The sequence below is a fragment of the Pungitius pungitius genome, chromosome 3 (assembly GCF_949316345.1).
Source record: "Pungitius pungitius chromosome 3, fPunPun2.1, whole genome shotgun sequence".
NCBI lineage: Eukaryota > Metazoa > Chordata > Actinopteri > Perciformes > Gasterosteidae > Pungitius > Pungitius pungitius.
Genome location: NC_084902.1, coordinates 1396321 through 1422205, shown reverse-complemented (window position 1 = coordinate 1422205; position 25885 = coordinate 1396321). Strand labels below are relative to the sequence as shown.

At 45.7% G+C, this 25885-nt stretch overlaps 1 protein-coding gene and 1 long non-coding RNA gene across 2 annotated transcripts in view; both read right to left on the bottom strand.

The window, feature by feature from the left end:
- The window catches only part of LOC119193869 (uncharacterized), a 33303-nt gene extending 23144 nt beyond the window's left edge, over positions 1–10159 (bottom strand). Inside the window, exon 1 of the long non-coding RNA XR_009955901.1 lies at positions 9845–10159. This is a non-coding gene — a long non-coding RNA (uncharacterized LOC119193869). The remainder of the gene's footprint in view (positions 1–9844) is intronic.
- Positions 10160–13803: 3644 nt separating this feature from the next.
- LOC119222634 (A disintegrin and metalloproteinase with thrombospondin motifs 15-like) lies at positions 13804–25485 on the bottom strand. Its single transcript, XM_037479423.2, has 8 exons — positions 24445–25485; positions 22357–22489; positions 20932–21099; positions 18565–18848; positions 18288–18465; positions 17228–17403; positions 16557–16732; positions 13804–16405 (listed from the first exon to the last, which is right to left on the bottom strand). The coding sequence occupies exons 1-8, from the start codon at positions 25291–25293 to the stop codon at positions 15628–15630; spliced, it is 2742 nt and encodes a 913-aa protein (XP_037335320.2). The 5' UTR covers positions 25294–25485; the 3' UTR covers positions 13804–15627.
- Between the last annotated feature and the right edge of the window lie 400 nt (positions 25486–25885).

The following is a 25885-nucleotide window of genomic DNA, read 5'->3' as shown; positions in this document are numbered from 1 at the left end:
ACACAGTAAGGAGACAGTAAGGACACAGTAAGGACACAGTAAGGAGACAGTAAGAACACAGTAAGGAGACAGTAAGGAGACAGTAAAGACACAGTAAGGAGACAGTAAGGAGACAGTAAGAACACAGTAAGGACACAGTAAGGAGACAGTAAGAACACAGTAAGGAGACAGTAAGGAGACAGTAAGGACACAGTAAGGAGACAGTAATGAGACAGTAAGAACACAGTAAGGAGACAGTAAGAACACAGTAAGGACACAGTAAGGACACAGTAAGAACACAGTAAGGAGACAGTAAGGAGACAGTAAGGACACAGTAAGGAGACAGTAATGAGACAGTAAGAACACAGTAAGGAGACAGTAAGAACACAGTAAGGACACAGTAAGAACACAGTAAGAACACAGTAAGGACACAGTAAGAACACAGTAAGGAGACAGTAAGGAGACAGTAAGGACACAGTAAGGACACAGTAAGGAGACAGTAAGAACACAGTAAGGACACAGTAAGGACACAGTAAGGACACAGTAAGAACACAGTAAGGACACAGTAAGAACACAGTAAGGAGACAGTAAGAACACAGTAAGGACACAGTAAGGAGACAGTAAGGAGACAGTAAGGAGACAGTAAGGACACAGTAAGGAGACAGTAATGAGACAGTAAGAACACAGTAAGGAGACAGTAAGAACACAGTAAGGACACAGTAAGAACACAGTAAGAACACAGTAAGGACACAGTAAGAACACAGTAAGGAGACAGTAAGGAGACAGTAAGGACACAGTAAGGACACAGTAAGGACACAGTAAGAACACAGTAAGGACACAGTAAGAACACAGTAAGGAGACAGTAAGAACACAGTAAGGACACAGTAAGGAGACAGTAAGGAGACAGTAAGGACACAGTAAGGAGACAGTAACGAGACAGTAAGGACACATTAAGGAGACAGTAACGAGACAGTAAGGACACAGTAAGGACACAGTAAGGAGACAGTAAGAACACAGTAAGGACACAGTAAGAACACAGTAAGGAGACAGTAAGAACACAGTAAGGAGACAGTAAGGACACAGTAAGAACACAGTAAGGACACAGTAAGGAGACAGTAACGAGACAGTAAGAACACAGTAAGGAGACAGTAACGAGACAGTAAGGACATTAAGGACACAGTAAGGACACAGTAAGGACACAGTAAGAACACAGTAAGGACACAGTAAGGACACAGTAAGAACACAGTAAGAACACAGTAAGGACACAGTAAGAACACAGTAAGGAGACAGTAAGAACACAGTAAGGAGACAGTAAGGACACAGTAAGGACACAGTAAGGAGACAGTAAGGACACAGTAAGGACACAGTAAGAACACAGTAAGGACACAGTAAGGACACAGTAAGAACACAGTAAGAACACAGTAAGGACACAGTAAGGACACAGTAAGAACACAGTAAGGACACAGTAAGAACACAGTAAGGAGACAGTAAGAACACAGTAAGGAGACAGTAAGGAGACAGTAAGGACACAGTAAGGAGACAGTAAGGAGACAGTAAGAACACAGTAAGGAGACAGTAAGAACACAGTAAGGACACAGTAAGGACACAGTAAGGACACAGTAAGAACACAGTAAGAACACAGTAAGGACACAGTAAGAACACAGTAAGGAGACAGTAAGGACACAGTAAGGAGACAGTAAGGAGACAGTAAGAACACAGTAAGGAGACAGTAAAACACAGTAAGGACACAGTAAGGAGACAGTAAGAACACAGTAAGAACACAGTAAGAACACAGTAAGGACACAGTAAGAACACAGTAAGGAGACAGTAACGACACAGTAAGAACACAGTAAGGAGACAGTAACGAGACAGTAAGAACACAGTAAGGAGACAGTAACGAGACAGTAAGGAGACAGTAACGAGACAGTAAGGACACAGTAAGGAGACAGTAAGAACACAGTAAGGAGACAGTAAGAACACAGTAAGAACACAGTAAGAACACAGTAAGGAGACAGTAAGAACACAGTAAGAACACAGTAAGAACACAGTAACGAGACAGTAAGAACACAGTAAGGAGACAGTAAGAACACAGTAAGAACACAGTAAGAACACAGTAAGGACACAGTAAGAACACAGTAAGGAGACAGTAACGACACAGTAAGAACACAGTAAGGAGACAGTAACGAGACAGTAAGGACACAGTAAGGAGACAGTAAGGACACAGTAAGGAGACAGTAAGGACACAGTAAGAACACAGTAAGGAGACAGTAAGAACACAGTAAGGAGACAGTAAGGACACAGTAAGGACACAGTAAGGAGACAGTAAGAACACAGTAAGGAGACAGTAAGAACACAGTAAGAACACAGTAAGGAGACAGTAAGAACACAGTAAGGAGACAGTAAGGACACAGTAAGGACACAGTAAGGAGACAGTAAGAACACAGTAAGGAGACAGTAAGGAGACAGTAAAGACACAGTAAGGAGACAGTAAGGAGACAGTAAGAACACAGTAAGGACACAGTAAGGAGACAGTAAGAACACAGTAAGGAGACAGTAAGGAGACAGTAAGGACACAGTAAGGAGACAGTAATGAGACAGTAAGAACACAGTAAGGAGACAGTAAGAACACAGTAAGGACACAGTAAGGACACAGTAAGGACACAGTAAGAACACAGTAAGGACACAGTAAGAACACAGTAAGGAGACAGTAAGGAGACAGTAAGGACACAGTAAGGACACAGTAAGGAGACAGTAAGAACACACTAAGGACACAGTAAGGACACAGTAAGGACACAGTAAGAACACAGTAAGGACACAGTAAGAACACAGTAAGGAGACAGTAAGAACACAGTAAGGAGACAGTAACGAGACAGTAAGAACACAGTAAGGAGACAGTAACGAGACAGTAAGGACACAGTAAGGAGACAGTAACGAGACAGTAAGGACACAGTAAGGACACAGTAAGAACACAGTAAGGAGACAGTAAGAACACAGTAAGGAGACAGTAAGAACACAGTAAGGACACAGTAAGAACACAGTAAGGAGACAGTAAGAACACAGTAAGGAGACAGTAAGGACACAGTAAGAACACAGTAAGAACACAGTAAGAACACAGTAAGGACACAGTAAGGACACAGTAAGGAGACAGTAAGGACACAGTAAGGACACAGTAAGGAGACAGTAACGAGACAGTAAGGACACAGTAAGGAGACAGTAAGGACACAGTAAGAACACAGTAAGGAGACAGTAAGAACACAGTAAGGAGACAGTAAGGACACAGTAAGGACACAGTAACGAGACAGTAAGGACATTAAGGACACAGTAAGGACACAGTAAGAACACAGTAAGAACACAGTAAGGACACAGTAAGGACACAGTAAGGAGACAGTAAGGACACAGTAAGGAGACAGTAAGGACACAGTAAGAACACAGTAAGGACACAGTAAGGAGACAGTAAGAACACAGTAAGGAGACAGTAAGGACACAGTAAGAACACAGTAAGGACACAGTAAGGAGACAGTAACGAGACAGTAAGAACACAGTAAGGAGACAGTAAGAACACAGTAAGGAGACAGTAAGGACACAGTAAGAACACATTAAGGACACAGTAAGGACACAGTAAGAACACAGTAAGAACACAGTAAGGACACAGTAAGGACACAGTAAGGAGACAGTAAGGACACAGTAAGGACACAGTAAGGAGACAGTAACGAGACAGTAAGGACACAGTAAGGAGACAGTAAGGACACAGTAAGAACACAGTAAGGAGACAGTAAGAACACAGTAAGGAGACAGTAAGGACACAGTAAGGACACAGTAAGGAGACAGTAAGAACACAGTAAGGAGACAGTAAGGAGACAGTAAAGACACAGTAAGGAGACAGTAAGGAGACAGTAAGAACACAGTAAGGACACAGTAAGGAGACAGTAAGAACACAGTAAGGACACAGTAAGGAGACAGTAAGGACACAGTAAGGACACAGTAAGGAGACAGTAACGAGACAGTAAGGACACAGTAAGGAGACAGTAAGGACACAGTAAGAACACAGTAAGGAGACAGTAAGAACACAGTAAGGAGACAGTAAGGACACAGTAAGGACACAGTAAGGAGACAGTAAGAACACAGTAAGGAGACAGTAAGGAGACAGTAAAGACACAGTAAGGAGACAGTAAGGAGACAGTAAGAACACAGTAAGGACACAGTAAGGAGACAGTAAGAACACAGTAAGGAGACAGTAAGGAGACAGTAAGGACACAGTAAGGAGACAGTAATGAGACAGTAAGAACACAGTAAGGAGACAGTAAGAACACAGTAAGGACACAGTAAGGACACAGTAAGAACACAGTAAGGAGACAGTAAGGAGACAGTAAGGACACAGTAAGGAGACAGTAATGAGACAGTAAGAACACAGTAAGGAGACAGTAAGAACACAGTAAGGACACAGTAAGAACACAGTAAGAACACAGTAAGGACACAGTAAGAACACAGTAAGGAGACAGTAAGGAGACAGTAAGGACACAGTAAGGACACAGTAAGGAGACAGTAAGAACACAGTAAGGACACAGTAAGGACACAGTAAGGACACAGTAAGAACACAGTAAGGACACAGTAAGAACACAGTAAGGAGACAGTAAGAACACAGTAAGGACACAGTAAGGAGACAGTAAGGAGACAGTAAGGAGACAGTAAGGACACAGTAAGGAGACAGTAATGAGACAGTAAGAACACAGTAAGGAGACAGTAAGAACACAGTAAGGACACAGTAAGAACACAGTAAGAACACAGTAAGGACACAGTAAGAACACAGTAAGGAGACAGTAAGGAGACAGTAAGGACACAGTAAGGACACAGTAAGGACACAGTAAGAACACAGTAAGGACACAGTAAGAACACAGTAAGGAGACAGTAAGAACACAGTAAGGACACAGTAAGGAGACAGTAAGGAGACAGTAAGGACACAGTAAGGAGACAGTAACGAGACAGTAAGGACACATTAAGGAGACAGTAACGAGACAGTAAGGACACAGTAAGGACACAGTAAGGAGACAGTAAGAACACAGTAAGGACACAGTAAGAACACAGTAAGGAGACAGTAAGAACACAGTAAGGAGACAGTAAGGACACAGTAAGAACACAGTAAGGACACAGTAAGGAGACAGTAACGAGACAGTAAGAACACAGTAAGGAGACAGTAACGAGACAGTAAGGACATTAAGGACACAGTAAGGACACAGTAAGAACACAGTAAGAACACAGTAAGGACACAGTAAGGACACAGTAAGGAGACAGTAAGGACACAGTAAGGACACAGTAAGGAGACAGTAAGGACACAGTAAGGACGCAGTAAGAACACAGTAAGGACACAGTAAGGACACAGTAAGGAGACAGTAAGGACACAGTAAGGAGACAGTAAGAACACAGTAAGGAGACATTAAGGAGACAGTAAGGACACAGTAAGGAGACAGTAAGGACAAAGTAAGGACACAGTAAGGACACAGTAAGGACACAGTAAGGAGACAGTAAGGACACAGTAAGGACACAGTAAGAACACAGTAAGGAGACATTATGCCTCCTCTGCATGAATCCTGGAGGGAAACGGGTTCCCACGCTGAGCTCCAGAGACGTCGGCCTCCTTGTGACGGAGAGGCAGATGAGGAAAGCGTTAGAAACCAAATCCAACCGCGTCGTACTGAACAATAACAAGAGAGGTGATAGGGGGGGGGGGGGTTCCCTTGAAGACTGTTCATTGACATTGCCGGTCAGACACTCCGGCCTGGGGAGGGAAAAGGGGAGGTACCTGCAGAGGGGGGGCAAGGCTGTCAGATGAGTCGGCTTGTCGATGGCGACGTTTAATGGGGGAGGACTTTCCGTAGGTATCCATCAGTAACTCTCCATCCAGCATTGAGGTCCAGGCACAGCGAGCAGTCCAGCTTGCTCGAGGAGAACTTGAAAGCCACCTGGTTACCATTAACGTCCATGGAGACGGTGTAATTCCCACGACCAAGTGGGCTGTTCACTAAACACTTCTTCTCTCAAAACAATGGGGCGAAGATATCAGGTGAGCCTGGTATCCAGCAGAACGTCTTTACCCACTCGTTGTCAAATTTGTTTTCTGATTAATGGTGCAGAAGGTTTTTTTTTTCTCACAACTTGGGGGTCTCCAGTTCAGAAAATCCCCAAACAGTACGTCATCTTTAAGGATTTAGGCCCTGACTTCCATAACCCGAGGTCTCTGGAGGAGCAGAGAAATCACTCCCAGGCTTCGATTACCTCTTCATTAGCGAAGAATGTTCTCTGGTTACACAACACTCACAGAGGAGGAACCATTTCCCCAACATGACGGCGTTGTGTGATGACAGTAATGACGTGTCGACCTAGGACGCGGGCTGGGCTCTGTCCTCAGTGACCTCCTCCGAGTGGGATGTTGATGATCGTGGAGGACGAGGCCTCCAGAGACGGAATGCTGCTGGTGGGGGGGTCCGAAGACAGAGGTCCAACGCCAGGACAACGAGTCCTGAGCTGGATCCACAGAGATGATCGGGTTCCAAGAGAAAGTGATGACACGTGACCCTCAATACCGTATCCTCTCCCTCTCTCATCGTGGCAGAGAGAAGAAAGGAATTAGAAAAATAAAAACATTTCTTTGTAAATGGCCTTAGTCGACACCTGTCCCTTCGTCTAAAGCCTTGGTCACAGTGTCTGTCTATGAGCAGGATATTATCCATCCTGTTTCATCCAGCTGTCAGGTCAGATCAGTCTGGTGATTCGGTGCTCCAGGGCTTCGTGGGGACATTAAAACATTGAGGAAACAGTGCTGGAGGGGGCTCTCCACTGCTCGAAGTGAAGACCTGAAGCTCCTACAAGCATCCAGGTTCCCCTCCCTCACTCTCACCCCCGTGGTTTGATTGTGAACAGACCTTTGCCTGGTAATGTGAGTGGGTTCATTTGTGGGTCCACCATGATGAGACCCCCGTTGCTTGAAGCTAATTAGCATAATCTTCCAGTATTCCCATAAATGCAGCTCTTCTGGTTGTCGCATTCTAAATTCCCAGTGTGCCAATCCTTTTCTTTTTCTTTTCGTTTCCTTCTTTTGCACCCTTTTCGTAGGGCCCTGAAGGCCCATCTGACCGACTAGACAATAATCGATCAATAACACATTAACTCACGTTAAACGGATGCCGTGGTCCTTGCTGGTGAACTTTCCATCGACATTATTTTCTCGAAATAGAACCACACAATGCTTGTCTGTTTACACAAAAACCAATAAATCTATTTTGTTTGACTATTTCAAACCTGAAAGACAAGTCATGAAGAAAAGAAGTCATTTAGAGAGATTATATTTGATGATTAAGTATTTAAAAGGAGAGTCTTGGTTCTCATTGGGTGGAATAAACCAGCCGATCTAAACAGATGACGTCACGATCGAACACTTCTCTTCCGGCCTGCCGGGAGTCTGATCTCTCTGCCCAACGTAACGAAAATAATTCACAGTGATTCTCCGGCTTCAGCGCCGTGCCTCAAAATCTGAGCCCGGTTGTGGTTTGCAGGATCGGTCTCCACCATTTTGGTCTCCTCGGCAGCCAGGAGCGTTCGATCCAGCGTTCATTGATGCTTCAGAAGGGTCGTCTTTGTGGCTCGCCATAACCACCGACCACAAATCCCCGACTCCTTGAGCAAATTAGAGCCGAATGTTGCTGGAATATGTCAAACGGACGTATCAGGTGTTGATCTTTTTGCCTTAGTGGGCCTATGGTTGCATGGAGAATCCCACCCAATAGCACGTTCGTATATGACACGGCAGCTTTGAGCGGATATTTGTTGATAGAACTGGAGTGACTCCAGATGCTCGGCAGAAAATACTGAGTCCATTTCCCAAGAGCTGAGAACTTTCTCAACGAGGGAACCCGACATGAAAGGAAGACCCGGTTATTGGTTCCAGCGCCTGGGGCCACGTGCAGCTCACACACACTTCTATGTTGTATATAGAAGGATTTCTGACCCGAAAAAAAGTTTTACACTTTGGTGTAAGCCATTTCTTCTTTGGTGGAAGGAGTTGGATTCTCTCTCCATAAGAACAACATTTGTCTCATCGCTGCACTTTCATTCTGTTGTCAGTGTCTCCAATTTTTTTTTTCGTGGGTTTCGTCTTGGATGCACGTTAAAGATTTAGCGCGTGGTTTCTACGTTTTCTATAGAGGTTGATGCCCAAAAACCAAGTTCCAGAGAGAAAGAGAGAACATACAGTCAGAGGGCAGCGTTGGGGACGTTCTCCAAGCACCGATGTATCACACAATCTACAACGACTTGCTGACCCACCCGGCATCCCTCGCACCACTTTGCAAAAATAACAACAGTGTTGACGTTTGAGACCTCTTTTGGCCCGTCAGTCCCACCTCAACTGATGTCCCATAATGCATTGCGCAATGAGAAAGTGTTCACAGGAAAAGACTCAAGACTCAAAAACAAAATCCATGTATTAGTGCTAACATTACGTCAGACAAAAGAGCTCAACATGTTTTCTCCATTGTTACGTAACGTGAGGGCAGCTGATTCCACAGGGCAGCATTTAGTGTGAAGAGACTTTATTAAAAACCACAAACACTCAAATAAGATTGAAACTGTTATTATTAAATATACTGTCTTGGTTGACAGAAACGATAACATTCATTCAAAACATCATTAACACATGAGCAGGGATCGAGGGGGGGGGGGGGCAGCGTGGACTCGCTGTGTGAGCTTTGGCTGTGGATCCAGGCTTTGCCACCAGGGCGCTTTGAAGACGACGTCAGTGATTAATGGTCTGTTGCTGTGCCGGTTACATCACCCTCCAGCTCTCTGCGATGCGACACCTGATCCCTCGTCAGAGTAAAGAGATCCTGTCGAGAGCTTCTCTGCTCCGTCACATTGGAAACAGGCCGAGGATGAGCCGTCATAAAGAAAACAGCCTACTCACTGCGCATTTTTTCATCACTCCATCATTTAGCTAAATTACATTGACAGACACTCACACACACACACACACTCCCTCCCATCACACACTCAATTACACACTCCCCCCCATCACACACATACACACACACACACACTGCTGTTTTGTGATAACAGCATGACTGAGTGTGCTTGCAGGTGAAAGAAGGGGAAACATTGCGTAATGCAGGTCGACCCTGTGATTTAGACGCAGGTCTCTAAAAACCAGCAGTTTGCACGAAACATACAGCGAAGCAGGAAGTAACAAAAAACCAGGATATGGCTAGCGGCTAACAACCTGTGACGTCCCCCGCCTGTCGATCAACGCCTTTTTACCACATCTATGGGGATTCACTCGTTTTGGAAGCCTGACGTCTCCGGTTCTGTGTGGATCACGCTATGAGAAAATTACATTACATTACATGTCATTTAGCTGACGCTTTTATCCAAAGCGACTTACAATGAAATGACACTACTGCCATGTAATGACCAGCAGGGGGCGACTCCTCTGCTCCCATAGACGTCTATGAGGAAATGACTCTACTTCTCTCTTGATTTATTCCCTCAGTAAACATTGTAAACATGAGTTTATGGTCTCAGTCTCTAGTTTCAAGTCTTCTTCAATGCAGCATGATGTTCATTTAGTGAATGATGGTCCATGTAGAGTCAAACAGACCATAAAAAAGGGTCTGCTTTAGGGCGGGGCATACTGTGATTGACAGGTCTCGCTTCAACTTCGTGCTTTACTTCTTTACAAAACGTGATTTGAGCACAACGTTAGTTCTCCTATTGTTAAGATCTAAAGTATCACAAGCAACCAACCAAAGAAGAGAAGCCTTCTTGTTGACTACTTCTGAATCGAAGGGGGGGCTCCTCAAACTTTGTGAAGAGAGCTCACCTTGTTGTGATGATCACCATGCTGTCTCACTCCACGTTCTACTGTCCTCTTCACCCATGCTTCCCGTCTTACGTCTCATGGCTCCGTGTTGGTCGAGCGGGGGGAGGGGGGGTGTCTCTCTCAGCATCCTGACCTCGGGTTTCGACTTCAGGAATCTTTGTTGCATGAACAACACATTTAAAGGACACGCGGCATTCAAAACATGTTCGGAGCTTAAACACGGGCGTGAAAACTATCAAACTGCAAAGAGCTGGTGGGTTTTCTCCTTAGATTTGATTGCTGTAACATTAGGAGAACAGTCAACTAAGCCCGGCCCTTATTTTGCAACGTCTCCAAGGCAACTTAAATCTATGCAGGCGCTGGAAACCACCTCAATGCAGCCCTCATTGAGCTCACGCTTTTCTTTTCTTGTGGGGAGCAGAGAGGAGGAAGAAGTGAAGATCACAGGGGGGGTTCTGTAAGAATGGCTTAAATGTTCAAAGCGTGTGTGTGCGTGCGTGTGTCTGCGTGCATGTGTGCACATGTGTGTGTGTGCGTGTGTGTTACTTTTATTTTATTAACCATGTGGGGACATGGATCTAATTACAATGTGGGGACCCATCTTTTTGAAGGACTAAATAAGTCAAAACTCTCAAAAGGAAATCTGTCCCTGAATTTGGGTGGAATGACTCATCGAGCAGCGTGCCATCAGTATTGCGTTCAATGATAATTAAATGGGACAGAATATGAAAGAATAACTGTAAAACCACGTAATCCAAACCACACGCCGCTGAAATCACATCAATGTGTCCGTGGTGTATTTACTGGATCTCATCCCCAGTCCAAGATCATCAATTCTTCACTAGAGAGTTTCTTCGGGGGAACGACACCGCCAATATATTCTGGCGGATTAAGTCGTCATCGTTAACTCCGCCCTCAGAGTTTATTGATTCAGGTCACAGCTCCTCCTCCACAGGAAGAACTCCTAGCCCCCCCGAGACGGAGGCCATGCGGCTGATGGAGGTCACCTGGAGACCCTTGGACCAGCTTCATATTCATCAAAGAGGGGGCTTGTGGGTAACAATGGGTTCCACCGGCCTGCCGTTTGCTTTGTAGGGAGATGGAAAACAAAATAAAACTATAAACCTTAAAAAACCTAAATGGTAGCTTTATCTTTATTTTAATCAGGTTTGAGGCTATTTAGCTATTAACCACTTTGGAAATGCTAAAAGCCATTTTGGGGCATTGTTTGCTTTTTTCCACACCACTGCTAAACTTTACTTTATTTACACTGAGATTATTTACTGTACTGAACAAACATTCCTGTCTTAGCGGGTACAGTCAACCTCAGCACTTAAAAAGCGTAACATACTTCCATTTGTCAGACAACCCCATTATCGTGAAAGGACGAGCCCCTAAAAGCACCGAGCGTCAAAACAATTCCTGCTGCAGGATGTCTGTGGAGCTGCTGACGGACCTCCAGAAGAAAACACGACCATCTGTCAGCACAGCGTTTGGCCTAAAATGGTATTTGTGAAAAAGCAACCGTCGATGTTTGAGTGCCGGGGGGGCAGACCTTATGGAGACAAATGGGGGGGTGAAAGCGTGGTCAAAACTTTGGGAGTTTGAGTGAGCATCCGAGGAAGTATTTGGGAGAGACGTGAATACGGTATTTAAGGTTTCTAATTCCTGTTTTATCCTCATGTGACCTTTTGTGCTTTTGTAAATGACAGTAAATCTTCTTGACTACACTTTATATCCTAAAAAGACAATATTTAAAGTTTTTCTTTACAAAGACTTATAAGATTATAAAAAATATTCTCTGACTATAACTCCTGAAAATATTTGTTGTGGCGAATATGCAAACATTTTTTAAAATAATTTCTTGAAAATGATTTGGGTTCTGAAGATGATTGCATTAATTAGAATAATTCTTTGATCTGGTGCGTTTCCTCACTGCTCTGCAGCCCTCCACATGCATTTAATTCTTGAACGCTGCTCCTTGCAACTTTGCGGTTCAGCCGATGTAAAGAAAGGGCGACTTAGAGCCTCAGCGGTTCCCATGGACGGGGAAGCGTTAACCCTTCATGCCCATTAGCCCCGTGAGCGCAGTCTGAATAGGTGGACGGGCCTCTGGTTGGGAGGGGAGGAATGGGGGGGGGGGTGAAGTAAATCAGAACCCACTCAGCGTCTTGGCACAGGCCGCCTCCACCGCTGTGTTGTTGTGCAAAGCAGATAATGTGATTTCCGGCCCGCTGCGAGGTAAAACTCCTCCAGATGAACTCCCAAGTGGGCCATTTAAAAAAAAAAAAAACTCAATGCTCTGATCCGGTCAATCGAAGGGGGCGACGGACTCGGACTGGGGACACACAGGAAGACACTGAGCTCCTGTGCTGTCCTTCAGAGGCGCCGTGAGGAGGTGAGAGGTGTCCTAGGCCAGTGGAACAGAAGTGTAATGAACTGAGACGCTCGATTGGATACCCAGAGCCGTTTTGTTGAGGCAGTCTTCCTCGTGGGCGTGAATCACCACTCGACAGATTCCACCCCGACACGCCCGTCATTACCACAGCGCCGTCTTTAACGTTTAAAGCAGAGTTTACAGAAATAACAAGATGTCTGGCAAACATAACAAGCCGACTGGCTGAAACTGAGCCGTGTCATATTCTATTTATTTACAATTTAAAACTGCCATCTTGTGTTTGAGTGTTTTGCTCAGGCTGTGCATTGGAAGAGGCTGATTACACACACGTGGATCAAAACAAGGTATTGGTGTGTCTCTCAGGCAATGAAACAGGAAAGAAATCTGGTTATTACACTGTAAGAGTGTTTAAGACCTAAATCAACAGTGACGAAGTGGCTGATTGCATGAACACACACATCCGTTCCTCAGTTATCCGACTTTAACTGAGAGACACACAAGCTCCTTCTAAAACTCCCTAAATCTGTGGTTATATTGAGCCACGCTGGGGCTTCAGCCTTTCTAATGTATTCGAATATGCGTCATTCCTTCAGCGCGATAGAACCCCAATATAAACAACATTAAAATACACATTTTATCAGCAGCCACATTTTGGCCATAACGTTCGCAGGTTGCTGTAGGTGTAAAGAGAGAGCAGCCCGCCCTGCATGCCATGCTACGATGTGATGCTGCAGCTCATCATTCAACACATCTCACCAGGTTCTTACTGCACAAACAGAAGAACAGATCAAACAATGAGGCCTCACTGCTGTTTTCAGACTGTTTGCTCCTAAATGCCACCTTTAATCGATGCTAACAAAGGTTTCTCCTCCCCGTCGCTTGTGTTCTGGATAACGAGCCCAGTGCGGCTGCAAAAGGATCCTTTTGGACCACAGCTAACAGTGTTTGTATTTTTAGCAAACTGCCCTCACGTGCTGCCAGACTAGGCAAAACAGAGGATCACATCTGGTCCACCAGATCAGGTGAGATCTGGTCCGCTGTCCACTTTAATCTTCTACAAGCTCACATTCTCAGGAATAACAAGACTAAGTTGCCCAAATGAAGGCCAGATAGCATTCACTTTGGTGCTCAGGGATGGTTGTTGGAAGTTGGTTTTGTCTTTTAAGAGGATTGTTGGAAATAAACATGAATTCAGACTGAGATCATAAACTCATGTTTACAATGTTTACTGAGGGAAAAATCAAGAGGGAAGTAGAGTCATTTTCTCATAGACTTCAATGGCACCAGAGGAGTCGCCCCCTGCTGGTCACTGCAGAGAATGACGCTTTTTCTTTACAGACCGTCAGTGTGTGTTGATGTGTTTGCACAGAGCAGCTTGAGTCAGCAGAATACCAAAGAGGAAAAATGAACGTGTTTTCATCTGCAGCTGTGTTTTGGTTTAGAAGAGCTGAAGGTACCCACACTGTCTCCTCTCATGTGATGGAAGAAGAAACCAAACCATGATGCAGAAGAAACCACCAGAGCAAAAACCCTGAAGAGAAAACATATGACATTTCCACTGTTGTCTCAAAATTTTAATTCTAAAACCGTTTCATGATTCAGTACTGCTGTATATATATATACTTTATTTTAAAGAGCTAGATAAATGCATACATAGTATACAATACAAAACACAACTGATAAAAATGAGATCAACTGTGCATTATGTGAAAAAAATAGAAACAATGATTAGTTCCTCTGAAGAGGAGAGTAATTTCCTTCTAAAAAAGGACCAGATACCCAACACAAATAGTTTTATATTATTCTGAAATGTCGGGTGCCTCCAAGCGTGAAATTGGAAGTGTTGGAAGGTTTGGGTCTCAGATGTGGAATTCTATTCTTTCACTGAATTTGGTATACATGTCAAATGCTGATGACAGTGTTTTATTAAACTGTTCTTATTAACTACGTGCAGTAACATTAATGCAAAGTACAGGTCTTTGGAAGCGTGTCCGTGTTTTTTCCCCTCGGATGAGTTTCATCTTCAAACAGCTAAAGGAAAACATCTAATTTGAAGTCTTTTGGTTTAAGCTTAAACAGGTCAACTAAAGTCAAGCTTTCTTAAAGTTTATAACTCTTTGGTTTTTAAACAGAACAAATAAAGCAACATTCCCTGAATATCTGGAATATTTATACTCTTTACATTGTTCACTGTGGAGGATTAGCGTTGATATTCTGGGGCTGAAGGCAACGACTTGTTTTATAATTGATTCAGCCGTAGATTATTACTTTGATTAAATTGATTTGATTTGAGACATATTCTTCCTATTTCTGTACAGCTTCCTTTTACCACACATCGCAAATGCGGTCATAAACTGAAAGTAATAAAAGGAATGTAGCTTATATATAACTTTCTAATTTGTATTATTTTAATGGTATTTTATAAAGGTAATATAAAAAAAGAAACTCAATAACGTTATTTTATAGACCTTTAAAACAAATTTGCATTGCTCGGTAACAGCTGTGTTCCATGTTTAGCTGATGTCATTCATAAACATTCGATGAAATGATACTCAAATGTCACTCCTACTTTATTTCATTTAACTAACGTTAGCTAAATTGACACCAGATTTGTCTCCTTACAGGTTTCTAAATTTAAAGACGAATGTAACATTCAGAAATACTTTGCTTTCTCATGGATTAGCTTTAAACTATATATGTATCTATATCGGTATCGATCCATCCCAGAATGTATGCCATATACATGATGTTTTATAAATCATAACTTGTCTTCTGCATATGTAAAATCTTTGATTCCAGGGACGGAGACGGGTTCGTTAGATTCGTCACCCGAGTCTCAACAAACCAGCGGAGACGTTACCATGGTTACGTTACGTTACAGAGACCTGACCAATGAGAGAAGGGTTAGTTGATTATTCTACACCAGCAGGACTGTGTTTCACATTGAGAGTAGTTCTTCAGTGGAGGAAATGTCCATCGCAAGATGTGAGGTCATACCTCGCGCCCCTTGCTTTGAGCTCTCAGTTCATCCCACGCGACGGTACCAGTAAACAGCGTTAGTGTGCCGACGTCTCGGCGTCCTCCCCCTGCGTGACTGACTGTACGTTCACAGACATCCGACTCGGGGGGAGGTGCAGCAACGGAGTCAAAACCTCGAGGCAGATTGTTGGACAGTATACGAGAAGACGGCTTTTCCGTCTGAACAAAATGTCTTTTTCAAACAACAGAGGGAGACCCTCTTCGTCTCCGTTGGCTTTCCTTCGGTGTAGCGGGGGGGGCGGGGGCAGCAGTGGAGGAAACCTCCCACCCCAACGTGGCGGAGCAAGCGTTCCCATCAGATCGTCCATTTGTCACTAATAGGTCCAGGGCTTGTGTCTGTCCCGCTCTAACATGGCTTCAGATTGCAGAGGTCCAGCTCCTGAGGCTTCCTCCTTCCGGAGCAATGGTCCCTGGGTAGACTCGGGCCGTTCTCCGTCATGCAGCGTACCGGCCGCCTTTTGAAGCCCCTCCCGCAGGACTTGGAGCATTGGGACCAGCCGCCAGCGTCCCACACGGGACACGGATCGCCGCATGCCCTTGCCGACTCCGGCCTGTCGCCGCTGCCACAGTCTGCCGCCGGACGTCCCTCGGTGCTCTGGCAGTGCACCGGCCTCTTCTGCAGACCGGTCCCGCAGGTGACCGTGCAGGAATCCCAACTGCCCGTCACCCAGTGGCTCACCGGCCTCTTGCCCGCCATCTGCTCCTTGGCCTCGATCAGGTTGCTGTCTGCCAGGACGCTGTTGTGCGCCGCGTGGCTCTTATCCTCCTTCCGCAGGGTCTTGTCCTCCTTGCTCTCCTTGGCGATGTAGAAGGTGTAGCGTATCCTGGGAGGAGTCATCTTCCCCACGGACAGCACCTCCACGGTCAGAGCTTCCTGCAGCGGCCGGGTGGACTGGAGGATCTCCACCGACGAGGAGGTGCCGCTGTAGCGCAGCAGACTGCCCTTAACCAGCAGGTCACGCTCTACGGCCGACACCACGTAATTTCCGTTCAGCAGGTACTTGCCGTGGCGGTTCTTCACCGCCAAGTAGTTCTCGTCGCTGACCATCCCCCGGTAGCCGCGCTGACGGACGTCGATGTTGGAAGCCCCGACAGGGAGTGTCGCTACGAAGTTGTAGCCGTGACTAAAAGGAAAGAAAAAAGTGTGGGCAAGAAATTAGATTTCATGGCGCTGAATCGTCTTTAACTAAAAAAATAACTTTGTGTACGGTTAAACAGCATCAATGTGAAGGCTACATTTTCTACGTGTCTCTGAGGTACCTGTGTGCTACTTACACAGGTTTTGTAAACATTCCAGTGACCTTCTTGCAACCCTGATTGTCTCCGCCGCAGACACCGCACTTGTCAAACTTCCTGCTGGAGTCCAGCTTGCCATCGCAGCCCGCCTTGATGCATTTTCCTTGAACGCATACGGCCGAGGTGTCAGGAGAGCAGAGCGTCCCATCCACAACCTGCAGGTGGATAACATGTAAACTAGAACAACAACAACGTGGAAGGAAAGAGCGAGGACATAACACTATATACATGTTAGTGTTCTTCTGACTAAACAAACACGATGAACCAAAGAGCTACATGAATATAAAGTGAAAAGTATCCCCACAGGGAGAGCTCAGTGTCCTTTAGTGTATACAAGATTCTGGCCAATATTGCTGCTACAAGCTTGTTTCCTCTCTGGTTGCATAAATAGTTGCTGACAAGCCACAGCTGTGAGGGGACAGCGTCCCTTTCTCATCGCTCTCTGCGAAGGCACATCAGCTCTCACTGAGGAACAAGTCGCACAAACCTTTGTGACCACACAGCGGCCTCTATAAACAATTCAGCTACACCTCCCATGAGCTTATGACCCACAATGAGGTATTCAGTGACATTACTTATTACAACAGTTGGTACATTAGTATGTTGTGGTTACTCTAAACAACAGTGAACATGTTAAACCAGTTACGTACCTTTGGAGCAAGGAGGTAGAAGTACCCGGTCCCGTTGGCGCGGCAGATAAGCTTACATTTGTCCTTGGGGGAGATGCCTGAGTATTTAGGAACCCAAGCCACAGAGGAGCCCAGTCTGTTGGTGTTCAGGTTCAAACCATTGAAAGCTTCACACTGCTCCTCGCGGAAGCTTTTACCTGGAGATGTAAAGTACAACCTCGGTTTAGATTGACAACAACTCACAGTGTTTGTGATCTTTCTGTTCTTGGAGAGCAGATTCGTCAAAGATGATGAGGGCACATTTGCCTTTTGAAATTCACAGTAAAAATAACACAACTTCTAAATTATATGCAAATGTGATTTAGCCAGCGTGCTAATTAAGCTAACGTTAACTCCTTGGGTTGGTGGTTAACCGGTTCTGGCAGTATGGCAAAGCTTTTATCATGGATTTACTGCCACCAAAGTTCACACACTTGTTTACATATCCAAACAGTTTATTTCACTGTCAACATTATAATAAAACATCATTCTAGGAGGAGAAGGCCTAATCAATGTCTGGTGAACTCTGGCTGAGGTTTCTGGAGTGTTTTCCAAACCAGTAAGAAGCAGGAGACAGTTGATGAAAGTGACTGTGACGTCATCTGGGGTCAGCTTCTCCTGTCACCACCTAGTTTTAATATTTCATAACCATAGAATTTGCCGGTGTTTTGCATTAACCAGTGACCGTGTTAACTGGTGACCCTCAGCCTAATACCTTGTGGTTGCTATTAGTGTGACAGAGGCCGTTAAAAAATACTCGCAGAACATGTAAGTGTTCTTGTAAAACGCTTCTATCAAGTTTAAATGCAGACTCAACTGTGTTTATTATCTTATAGTAAAATACATAAAAGTTACTACGACAACCATGTCTTAAAACAGTCACGAGCTACCTGAAAAAACATGTTCCACTGAAACGGTCGTGATCCTGTCCGAACTCTGATTATGATTTTACTTGAAGAATATTGATTCTGAAAACTGTACATTCAATTAAATTCACATTGATTAAACTTTGTGTTACTGAGTGAACAAACTCATAGCCTACCTGTCTTAGGACAAGTGTTGAGGTTACAGGAGCGATACTTGATGCGAAGGCCGTAGCAGTATTTGCCTCCGTTCTGAGGAAGAGGGTTGTCGCACTGCCTCTTGGCCAGCTGAACTCCTCCACCACAACTCCGGGAACAACTTCCGTAAGCTCCCCACTTCCCCCACCGGCCATCCACCTGGGAAAAGAGACACACAGGCCGAGCGGTACACCAATCTGTGACAAGACACCTGAAAAACCACCAAGAGGACAGGGCTGACCCTCTGCACGCTCTCACCTTGACGTGCATGGTGTTGTTCTTGTCTGTGCAGGCTCCTCGGTAGCAGACCTTCCCGTTGCCACAGCTGGTGCCATCTGCCCAGGGGAAGTGTCGGGTTTGGCATACCAGCTGGCCGCGGGCCTTTCCGGTGCACCACAGCTTGGTGCAGGGCTGCATGTATGGGCAGGGCTTGGAGCCGGGGCCGAAGGCCAGCTCGCACTGGCGGTGCAGACTGTAGCTGGAGCCGGGCAGGTGGTCCGAGAGGGACAGCTGCTTCTGAGGCTGGTCCAGCAGACAATCTCCTAAAGAGACAAAACCAGACGATATTACCACCAGCCACACCTAAAGGCAACAATTTCTTCATTTGTTACGAAAGGTGTCCTTGATGAACCCACAAAGCATCGTCTCAGTTTCCTGACATCATTGAGCCCATTGTTTAGGTTTCAAGGCTTTACAACTGCAGTTTGTGATACATGTTCTTTGGTTGGCCGAATATTCTCTATACTTGCGTACACAGGTAGCTTTCGAACCGAAAATAAACCAACTCTTCTCCAAGGATAGTAGCTAGCAGCACTAGCTTCAAAAGTTGTTAGATATAGCACTTAATTCAACATTGACAGTGTACAGACTGCAAGCTGTTTATTTGAGAAAGAACAGGCACCAGATAATGTTTAGATTAAGGAGATGACTTGTGTAGAAAAGACAGTAGTGTTAAACTTACTAAATGCTCGTTAGAGTAAGTAAGCTGGTTAACAGTTACATATTAGAGACAGAAAAAGACTCCATGAGGAGAAAAAGCTGAGTAATATATTAATACACACATGTTTTTTTGAAAGTGAAATTAAATGACATCTCATAGAAAACTGCTTATTCAAATATTTTAGCTCAGTCTATTAAACTCCAGGGTAATTCTGCCACACAGTTAGAAACTCTGGTACGTGCGAGTTCTTTAAGGAAATCCCTCTCTTCATGGCTCAGAAATCTGACTTTTGATGCTTTGGAAAACTGTTACTTTGCTCTCATCTATCACTGTACTATATCTTCAACGGGTCTAATTTAGACAAGATAACTGGTGTAATGGTGGACATCAGCTAGGCATCCACCAACAAAACGTTTGGGTCCACTTTTTCAAATGTCGTCATCCATTGTTAAACATTGGGGTCCATTGCCAATCGTTGAGGTCTACATGTCGAATTTCAGTGTCTATTGTTAAATGTTTAGGTCTTTTGTCAATCCTTGGGGTCCACTTGTCAAACGTCGGTGTCCACTTGTCAAGTGTTGGAGTCCATTGTCAAACGTTGGGATCCACTTGTCAAGCGTTGTGGTCCACTTGTCAAACATTGGGGTCCATTGTCAAACGTTGGGATCCACTTGTCAAGCATTGGGGTCCATTTTCAAACAGTGGGATCCACTTGTCAAACGTTGGGGTTTCCTGTCGAATGTTGGGTCCATTGTCAAACGTTGGGATCCACTTGTCAAGTGTTGGAGTCCAATGTCAAACGTTGGGATCCACTTGTCAAGCGTTGTGGTCCACTTGTCAAACATTGGGGTCCATTGTCAAACGTTGGGATCCATTGTCAAACACTGGGGTCCACTGGGGTCCATTGGGATCCGTTGGGATCCACTGGGGTCCACTTTTCAAGCGTTCGGATCCACTTGTCGAATGTCGGGGTCTATTGTAAAACATGTGGGTCCATTGTCCATCCTTGAGGTCCACCTGTCAAACATTGGTGTCCACTTGTCAAGCGCTGAAGTCCATTGTCAAACGTCCAGGTCCACTTGTCAAATGTTGGGATCCACTTGTCGAATGTCGGGGTCTATTGTAAAACATGTGGGTCCATTGTCCATCCTTGAGGTCCACTTGTCAAACGTTGGTGTCCACTTGTCAAGCGTTGGGGTTTCCTGTCGAATGTTGGGTCCATTGTCAAACGTTGGGATCCACTTGTCAAGCGTTGTGGTCCACTTGTCAAACTTTGGGGTTTCCTGTCAATTGTTGGGGTCCACTTGTCAAACTTTGGGGTCCATTGTCAAATGTTGGGGTCATCCAACCACTCAAATCAAAATTCGGCTGTGTCCACATATGTGTGTCCTGTTGTGTTTCTGGGCACCTCAACTCCCTGAGTTTGTCTCTCTCCTGTTTGGTACGGTGAGTTTATCTGAACTTCATGGAGGCTAAAAACAGCCTATTAATACTACCGTACTATTAATACATAAAACATGAATATTTCTTTAAAACAGAGAAAAATATAAACTCCCAAGCGGAAACAGATATTGAAATGACATATTTAACAGAAACCGACTAAAGCCAAGGTCTTTTGAGCTGAGAGCATGAAGCCTGGACAGAATTAGAGAGTCCAGAGACGTGTACAGGAAGTGTTTACTGACCATGACCCCGGTCCAGGAACTCGGTAATGATGGCGGCGCTGCACACGGACCAGGGCCGGCTCCTGTCAATCTGAATCAGCGTGGGAGACATCATGTGGTTGTCTTTCAGCTTCCCAAATACCTCCTCACATGCCTTCACATTGTCGTGAGGCATGTTGAAGACATGGCCTGTGGGACAATGGGGTGGGGGGGGGGTTAGGGTCAAGTCGCCTTTAAAGTAGGAAAAACAACAGTTAAGTTTAAACCACTAAACCAGCAGTTAGGTTTAGGTCTGAGATGAAGAAAGCGATATTGAACCTTTGTTTAACGTGTTCGTGATGAGCTAATATAGAACCTTTTTAACAGACACCTCAAAATACATGTGAGTATGAGGCAAAACGAATGGGAGTGATTTGAGGCTGATGTCATAGCAGACCGGAATGCGGTTGCATGGGAATACGTCCATGTTCTAAAGCGGGCCTGACGGGGGAATTTAGTTCCCAAGGAAATCATTCCCCTCCGTAAATATGAACATGAAGTTCTTTCCAGAAGAAAAAAATGGTGTTTTCAAACATGAGACAGGAGCATTTTGGGAGGAAATAACTCAACGTATATGAGGACCGTGTAAACCAATTCCTCTCTGGAGGCCTTACTCATGCATCTGGTTTCAGGAGTCCGGCCTCTTTTAAAGCCTCAAACACTGATTATAATTGAAGGACTGATTGAGGACTGTTGAAAATATGATATGAAATTAAAAATAACACTTCAGCATTTTGATGCAAGACAAATCTTTATTCAAGATACCAAGCGTGCCAGTGCAATTCTGCAGATTAAGTGCTTGGATCGGACCTTTTGACCCAAAGTGTCTCATAAAGAGCAGCGAGAGCTCCTTTGCTTTATTAGTCCCCTTATTTCATTGCTAATCTTCTCTTTCTCACTGAAGCATCCCAGACTACATTGAAGGTACAGATAAGTGTTCATTTGTTACTATAGTGATATTGTGAGCAATAATTGATGCCATCAGATTTGTCTGTCATCGCTCCGTTATGTTGTGCAGCCGGGACGTCCAACACAAACAGAGGACTGCTGCTTTTGATCGGGCCGTTCTAATGATGTTCTAACTGAACATCGTCCATTAAATACAATAGCAGCTGGGACTGAAGGAGCTCTGGGATTACGACTGAGAACCTACCTCATCATAGAGACCCCCCCCCCCTCCACGGCGATTGTTATTTGCTTGAAGCAGAACTTCTTTGACATTGTGTGTCAGGTTGTATGCAGCTTACAGGCTATTTCTCACTCCGAGGCCCAGAGCGCCACGTAATACCAACAGATTGCATTTAGGATTATTTTACCGACGGCCGTGGCACTGAGTCGGCATCTAACACCTGAGACCCAGAGCCTGAGCGTTTGCCCCCCCCCCCCTGAAATCACAACATCGCTCACCGAGTTCGTGTGCCGCGGTGAAGGCGGAGGGCAAGCCGTCGTCCTCGATGACGGAGCAGCTCCTCTTCGGCTCGCACATGGTCCCGACGTCGGCCATCCCCAGCGTGTCGCAGGTCGTGGCCCCGCAGAGATCCTGTAGACGCAAACAGCTCGTTTCAACTTCTATCTCGAAGCAAAAGAGACGCTTCCAAACATGTTTCTGTGTGGATAAGCTTTGAGCTTCAGCAAAGACGACTAATACAAAGCACATGGCGCCGTGGTTTGTTTATTGCTGCTCTGTTCTTAAAATACATGGAGGCGGAGGGTTGAGGCCGATAGCCCACCTCAGATTTGTTTAGTTAAAGAGGGAAGAAGAGCCGAGGGACAGGATGAATCCCACCTGGCTGAGAGGATGGCGTTGTGGGAACAACTTTGTGAGGATTGTAATGTCAGAGCCCATCGTTTTAAACCAGGAATGTCTGAGGATGAAGTACTCACGGCCCAATTCTTTTATTTATTTATGAGCTATCCAGACAACTGGAGGATGGATGGTGATTGTATTTGGCACAGACATTAATGGGTCCCTCAGGATCCATTAAATTAACATTGGTGATAGTGTGAAACAGGGCTGGGCAATTTTTTTATTTACTGGATCCCAGTTAGCTGACATCTTAGCGGCCGCTAATCATCCTGCACGCCTGAGTTCAAAATCCAACCCAGAGAAGAGGTCCTTGTGCCCTTGTGTTCCTTCACATGAGGGAACTTGTTAACCCTGTGTTATGACGAGGCCCAGTCAGGCCAGAAGCACCTTCTGCCAGCCATGTGTATTCCACACCAACTTCTCTACAAAACCTATGACAAGATGTTTTCCATCTCTGCAGCTGCACCTATTGAGCCCTACAAGGACAACCATGACATCCAGAGTTTCTTGCATTTAATTGTCCTCAGTGTAAATATGGGATATTTTTCTCCAGCATTGGGGGATTTCTTCAGGTTTTGACCCTGAAGTGATTTTGCATGTTTCTCTGCAGTCCAGGAGCGAGCCTGTGTATCACACAGACAGCCAGAACCAAAACCGACCTAACGGAAAGAAGTTATTAACGACCAAACAGAGGGACCTGGCTCAGCTGCTCTTTTCCAATGACTCATCGAAGGACAGGAAGGAGGCGATAGCAGGGCGGTGCAGTCAGCAACACACAGGGCTATGGATGCGTAGTTGAACACACAGAAAATTAATGTTTTCTTGTTGTAAAGTCATCTCATGTCATCACATCTCATGACAGCAGACATGTTCTACAGGCTCGCAAAGGTTTGATCCAAAGACGGGACTTCAGAAGAGTGTGTGACGTCACCCACTGGTTAGTGGCCCATTTTGAGACCTCCAGGTTGGGCGTTTACACCAATTTGACCATATTTGGATTGGGCGGGCAGTCCACATGTCCTAGTTCGACACACTGGGCTACCCAAAGCATTGGAACGGGACATTAAGGGGTCCCGACCACAGACTGCGTATATGAAGTAAACCCCCATTAGGTTTATGGAGTTCAACACTTGTTGGTCACAATCATTTATTTTTTGGCAACCACTGATCAGGTGATCATATTACCACTGCTCTGATCTAAATGTTAGCATGCCTACTATAGATTTTAAATAACAAGAGGATGTAGTTGCTATATTTGTTGGGGCGACTGTTTTGAAACCTGTCAATCAGCGTTAGGCCCCGCCCTAAAGCATCCCCTCTATACGGTCTGTTTGACTCTAAATGGACAATCATTCACTAAATGAACATCATGCTGCATTGAAGAAGACTTGAAACTAGAGACTCAGACCATAAACTCATGTTTACAATGTTTACTGAGGGAATAAATCAAGAGAGAAGTAGAGTCATTTCCTCATAGACGTCTATGGGAGCAGAGGAGTCGCCCCCTGCTGGTCAGCAGAGAGAATGCAGCCTGAAGCTTTGGCTCAGCAGAACTCAAGGTTGCCTTCTGCTCTGCGCTGGGGGGGCATTGTCTCATACACAATCCTGCACAAGTTGTGTAGCACTGCAGCATTTTCATTTATGTTCTTCCCACCTGTGAAGATGGCGGCGGGGTGCGACCCTCTTACCTGCTTGGTGAACAGTATGGCGGTGTCCCAGTACTCGGGGTGCTTGTCGTTGTGTTTGTTCAGCTTCTTCTGCCAGAAGCAGAAGTTGCGCAGCGTCAGCGCCGCGTTGCTAGAGATCTTTGGTCCCTTGTCGGCCTCGTTTATCACCATAAAGTCCACCACCACGATGTTTATGGAGTTGAGGATGCTGGGGTGCTTGTAAAGCCTGGCCGCCACAGCCATCAGGGTCATGAGGTAATGCTTCAGGTCCCCCCCGTGGAACGCAGCCATAGATTCATCCGCCACCACCAGCACCTCCACGAACCTGGGGATGGAGGCGAACCTCTTCGACCTGCCCAGGTGTTTTAACACAGTTGCAGCCAAGCCATCAAGGTGCTTGCGATTCTCAAGGGACACGTTGAAGTTTGCGTCAGGTGCGACGGCGCACCTGCTGGTGTGGTTTGTGCCCGAGTGCGCAGCGCGTGTCCAGCGGTGGATGACGTGCGTCCCGTTGACCGAGTTCCTGTGTTCCGCGTCCGCGGTGTCGGTGTGGCGGATGAAATACTCCATGCCGTCGTAGGAGAACCCCCCCTGGAGACCTTTACACAGGCTGAGCGCGGCGAAGGAGTCCGGATCCGCGTTCACGGTACCCGAGAAGAAGCACTCCCGCAGGTCCGCGGCGGCTCGCAGCGCGAGGAAGCTGGAGTCCGGCGCGAGGTGGAGGTGGAATACCTGTTTGAATGCACTCAACCGGAACATGTGATGACCCACGCGAGCTGGGACGCAGAAATCTACTTCCTGGCAGTGTGTCAGTTTAAAATACAGAAGGAACTTTGCAAAAACGAGCAGAGAAGTGATGAGCGCGGCCATCGCTGCTCCCGCGCGCTGAGCTCCGCGCGCAGTGGGGATGTTGCGCGCAATGGCACGGAGCGGTTCCGCATGCGTAATCCTCAGAGAACCACGCGTCCGAGCTGCCCTCCCATCGCGCACCGCTTCCCCTCTGACCACCGGGTTAAAGAGAGAGAGGGAAGGCGGGCTGGGGAGGAGGGGGGCGCAACCACTTGTAACTCTCCAAATATTATTATTGATGTACGGTCTATGTGACACGAGCTTAAATATCAGACCCCCCCTCCCCCCGTCCCTCCCCTCCCGCAGACATATAAACAGACAGGGACAAACAGAGAGAGACAAAGACACCTGGTTACATTTGTTGGTCTCCTCGTTTAAATGAAAGGATCCTGCGACCAAAAGCTTTCGAGTGCAGATTAATATGTGTTGCTTTTATTTACTGTTACAGAAACATGTATCGCGCAACTAAGTTGAATAAACAAAAAGAAGCCAAACTCGCACAAACAAGTATTTCCTTGTCATCACTTTGCACACGTTTAAAGACACGCGAGAAGTGGAACTCGGGCAAAGAGCGACACCTGTTTGCGCGAGGAGTTCACCGGAGCCTCAGCGC

Coding starts and splice junctions, on each gene's coding strand:
- LOC119222634 (XM_037479423.2), bottom strand. CDS start 25,293: ATGGCCGCGCTCATCACTTCTCTGCTCGTTTTTGCAAAGTTCCTTCTG. Junction 18,849..20,931: donor GTTCCTGGACCGGGGTCATG/GTCAGTAAACAC, acceptor TTGTCTCTTTAG/GAGATTGTCTGCTGGACCAG. Junction 16,733..17,227: donor TCTACCTCCTTGCTCCAAAG/GTACGTAACTGG, acceptor ATCCACCTGCAG/GTTGTGGATGGGACGCTCTG.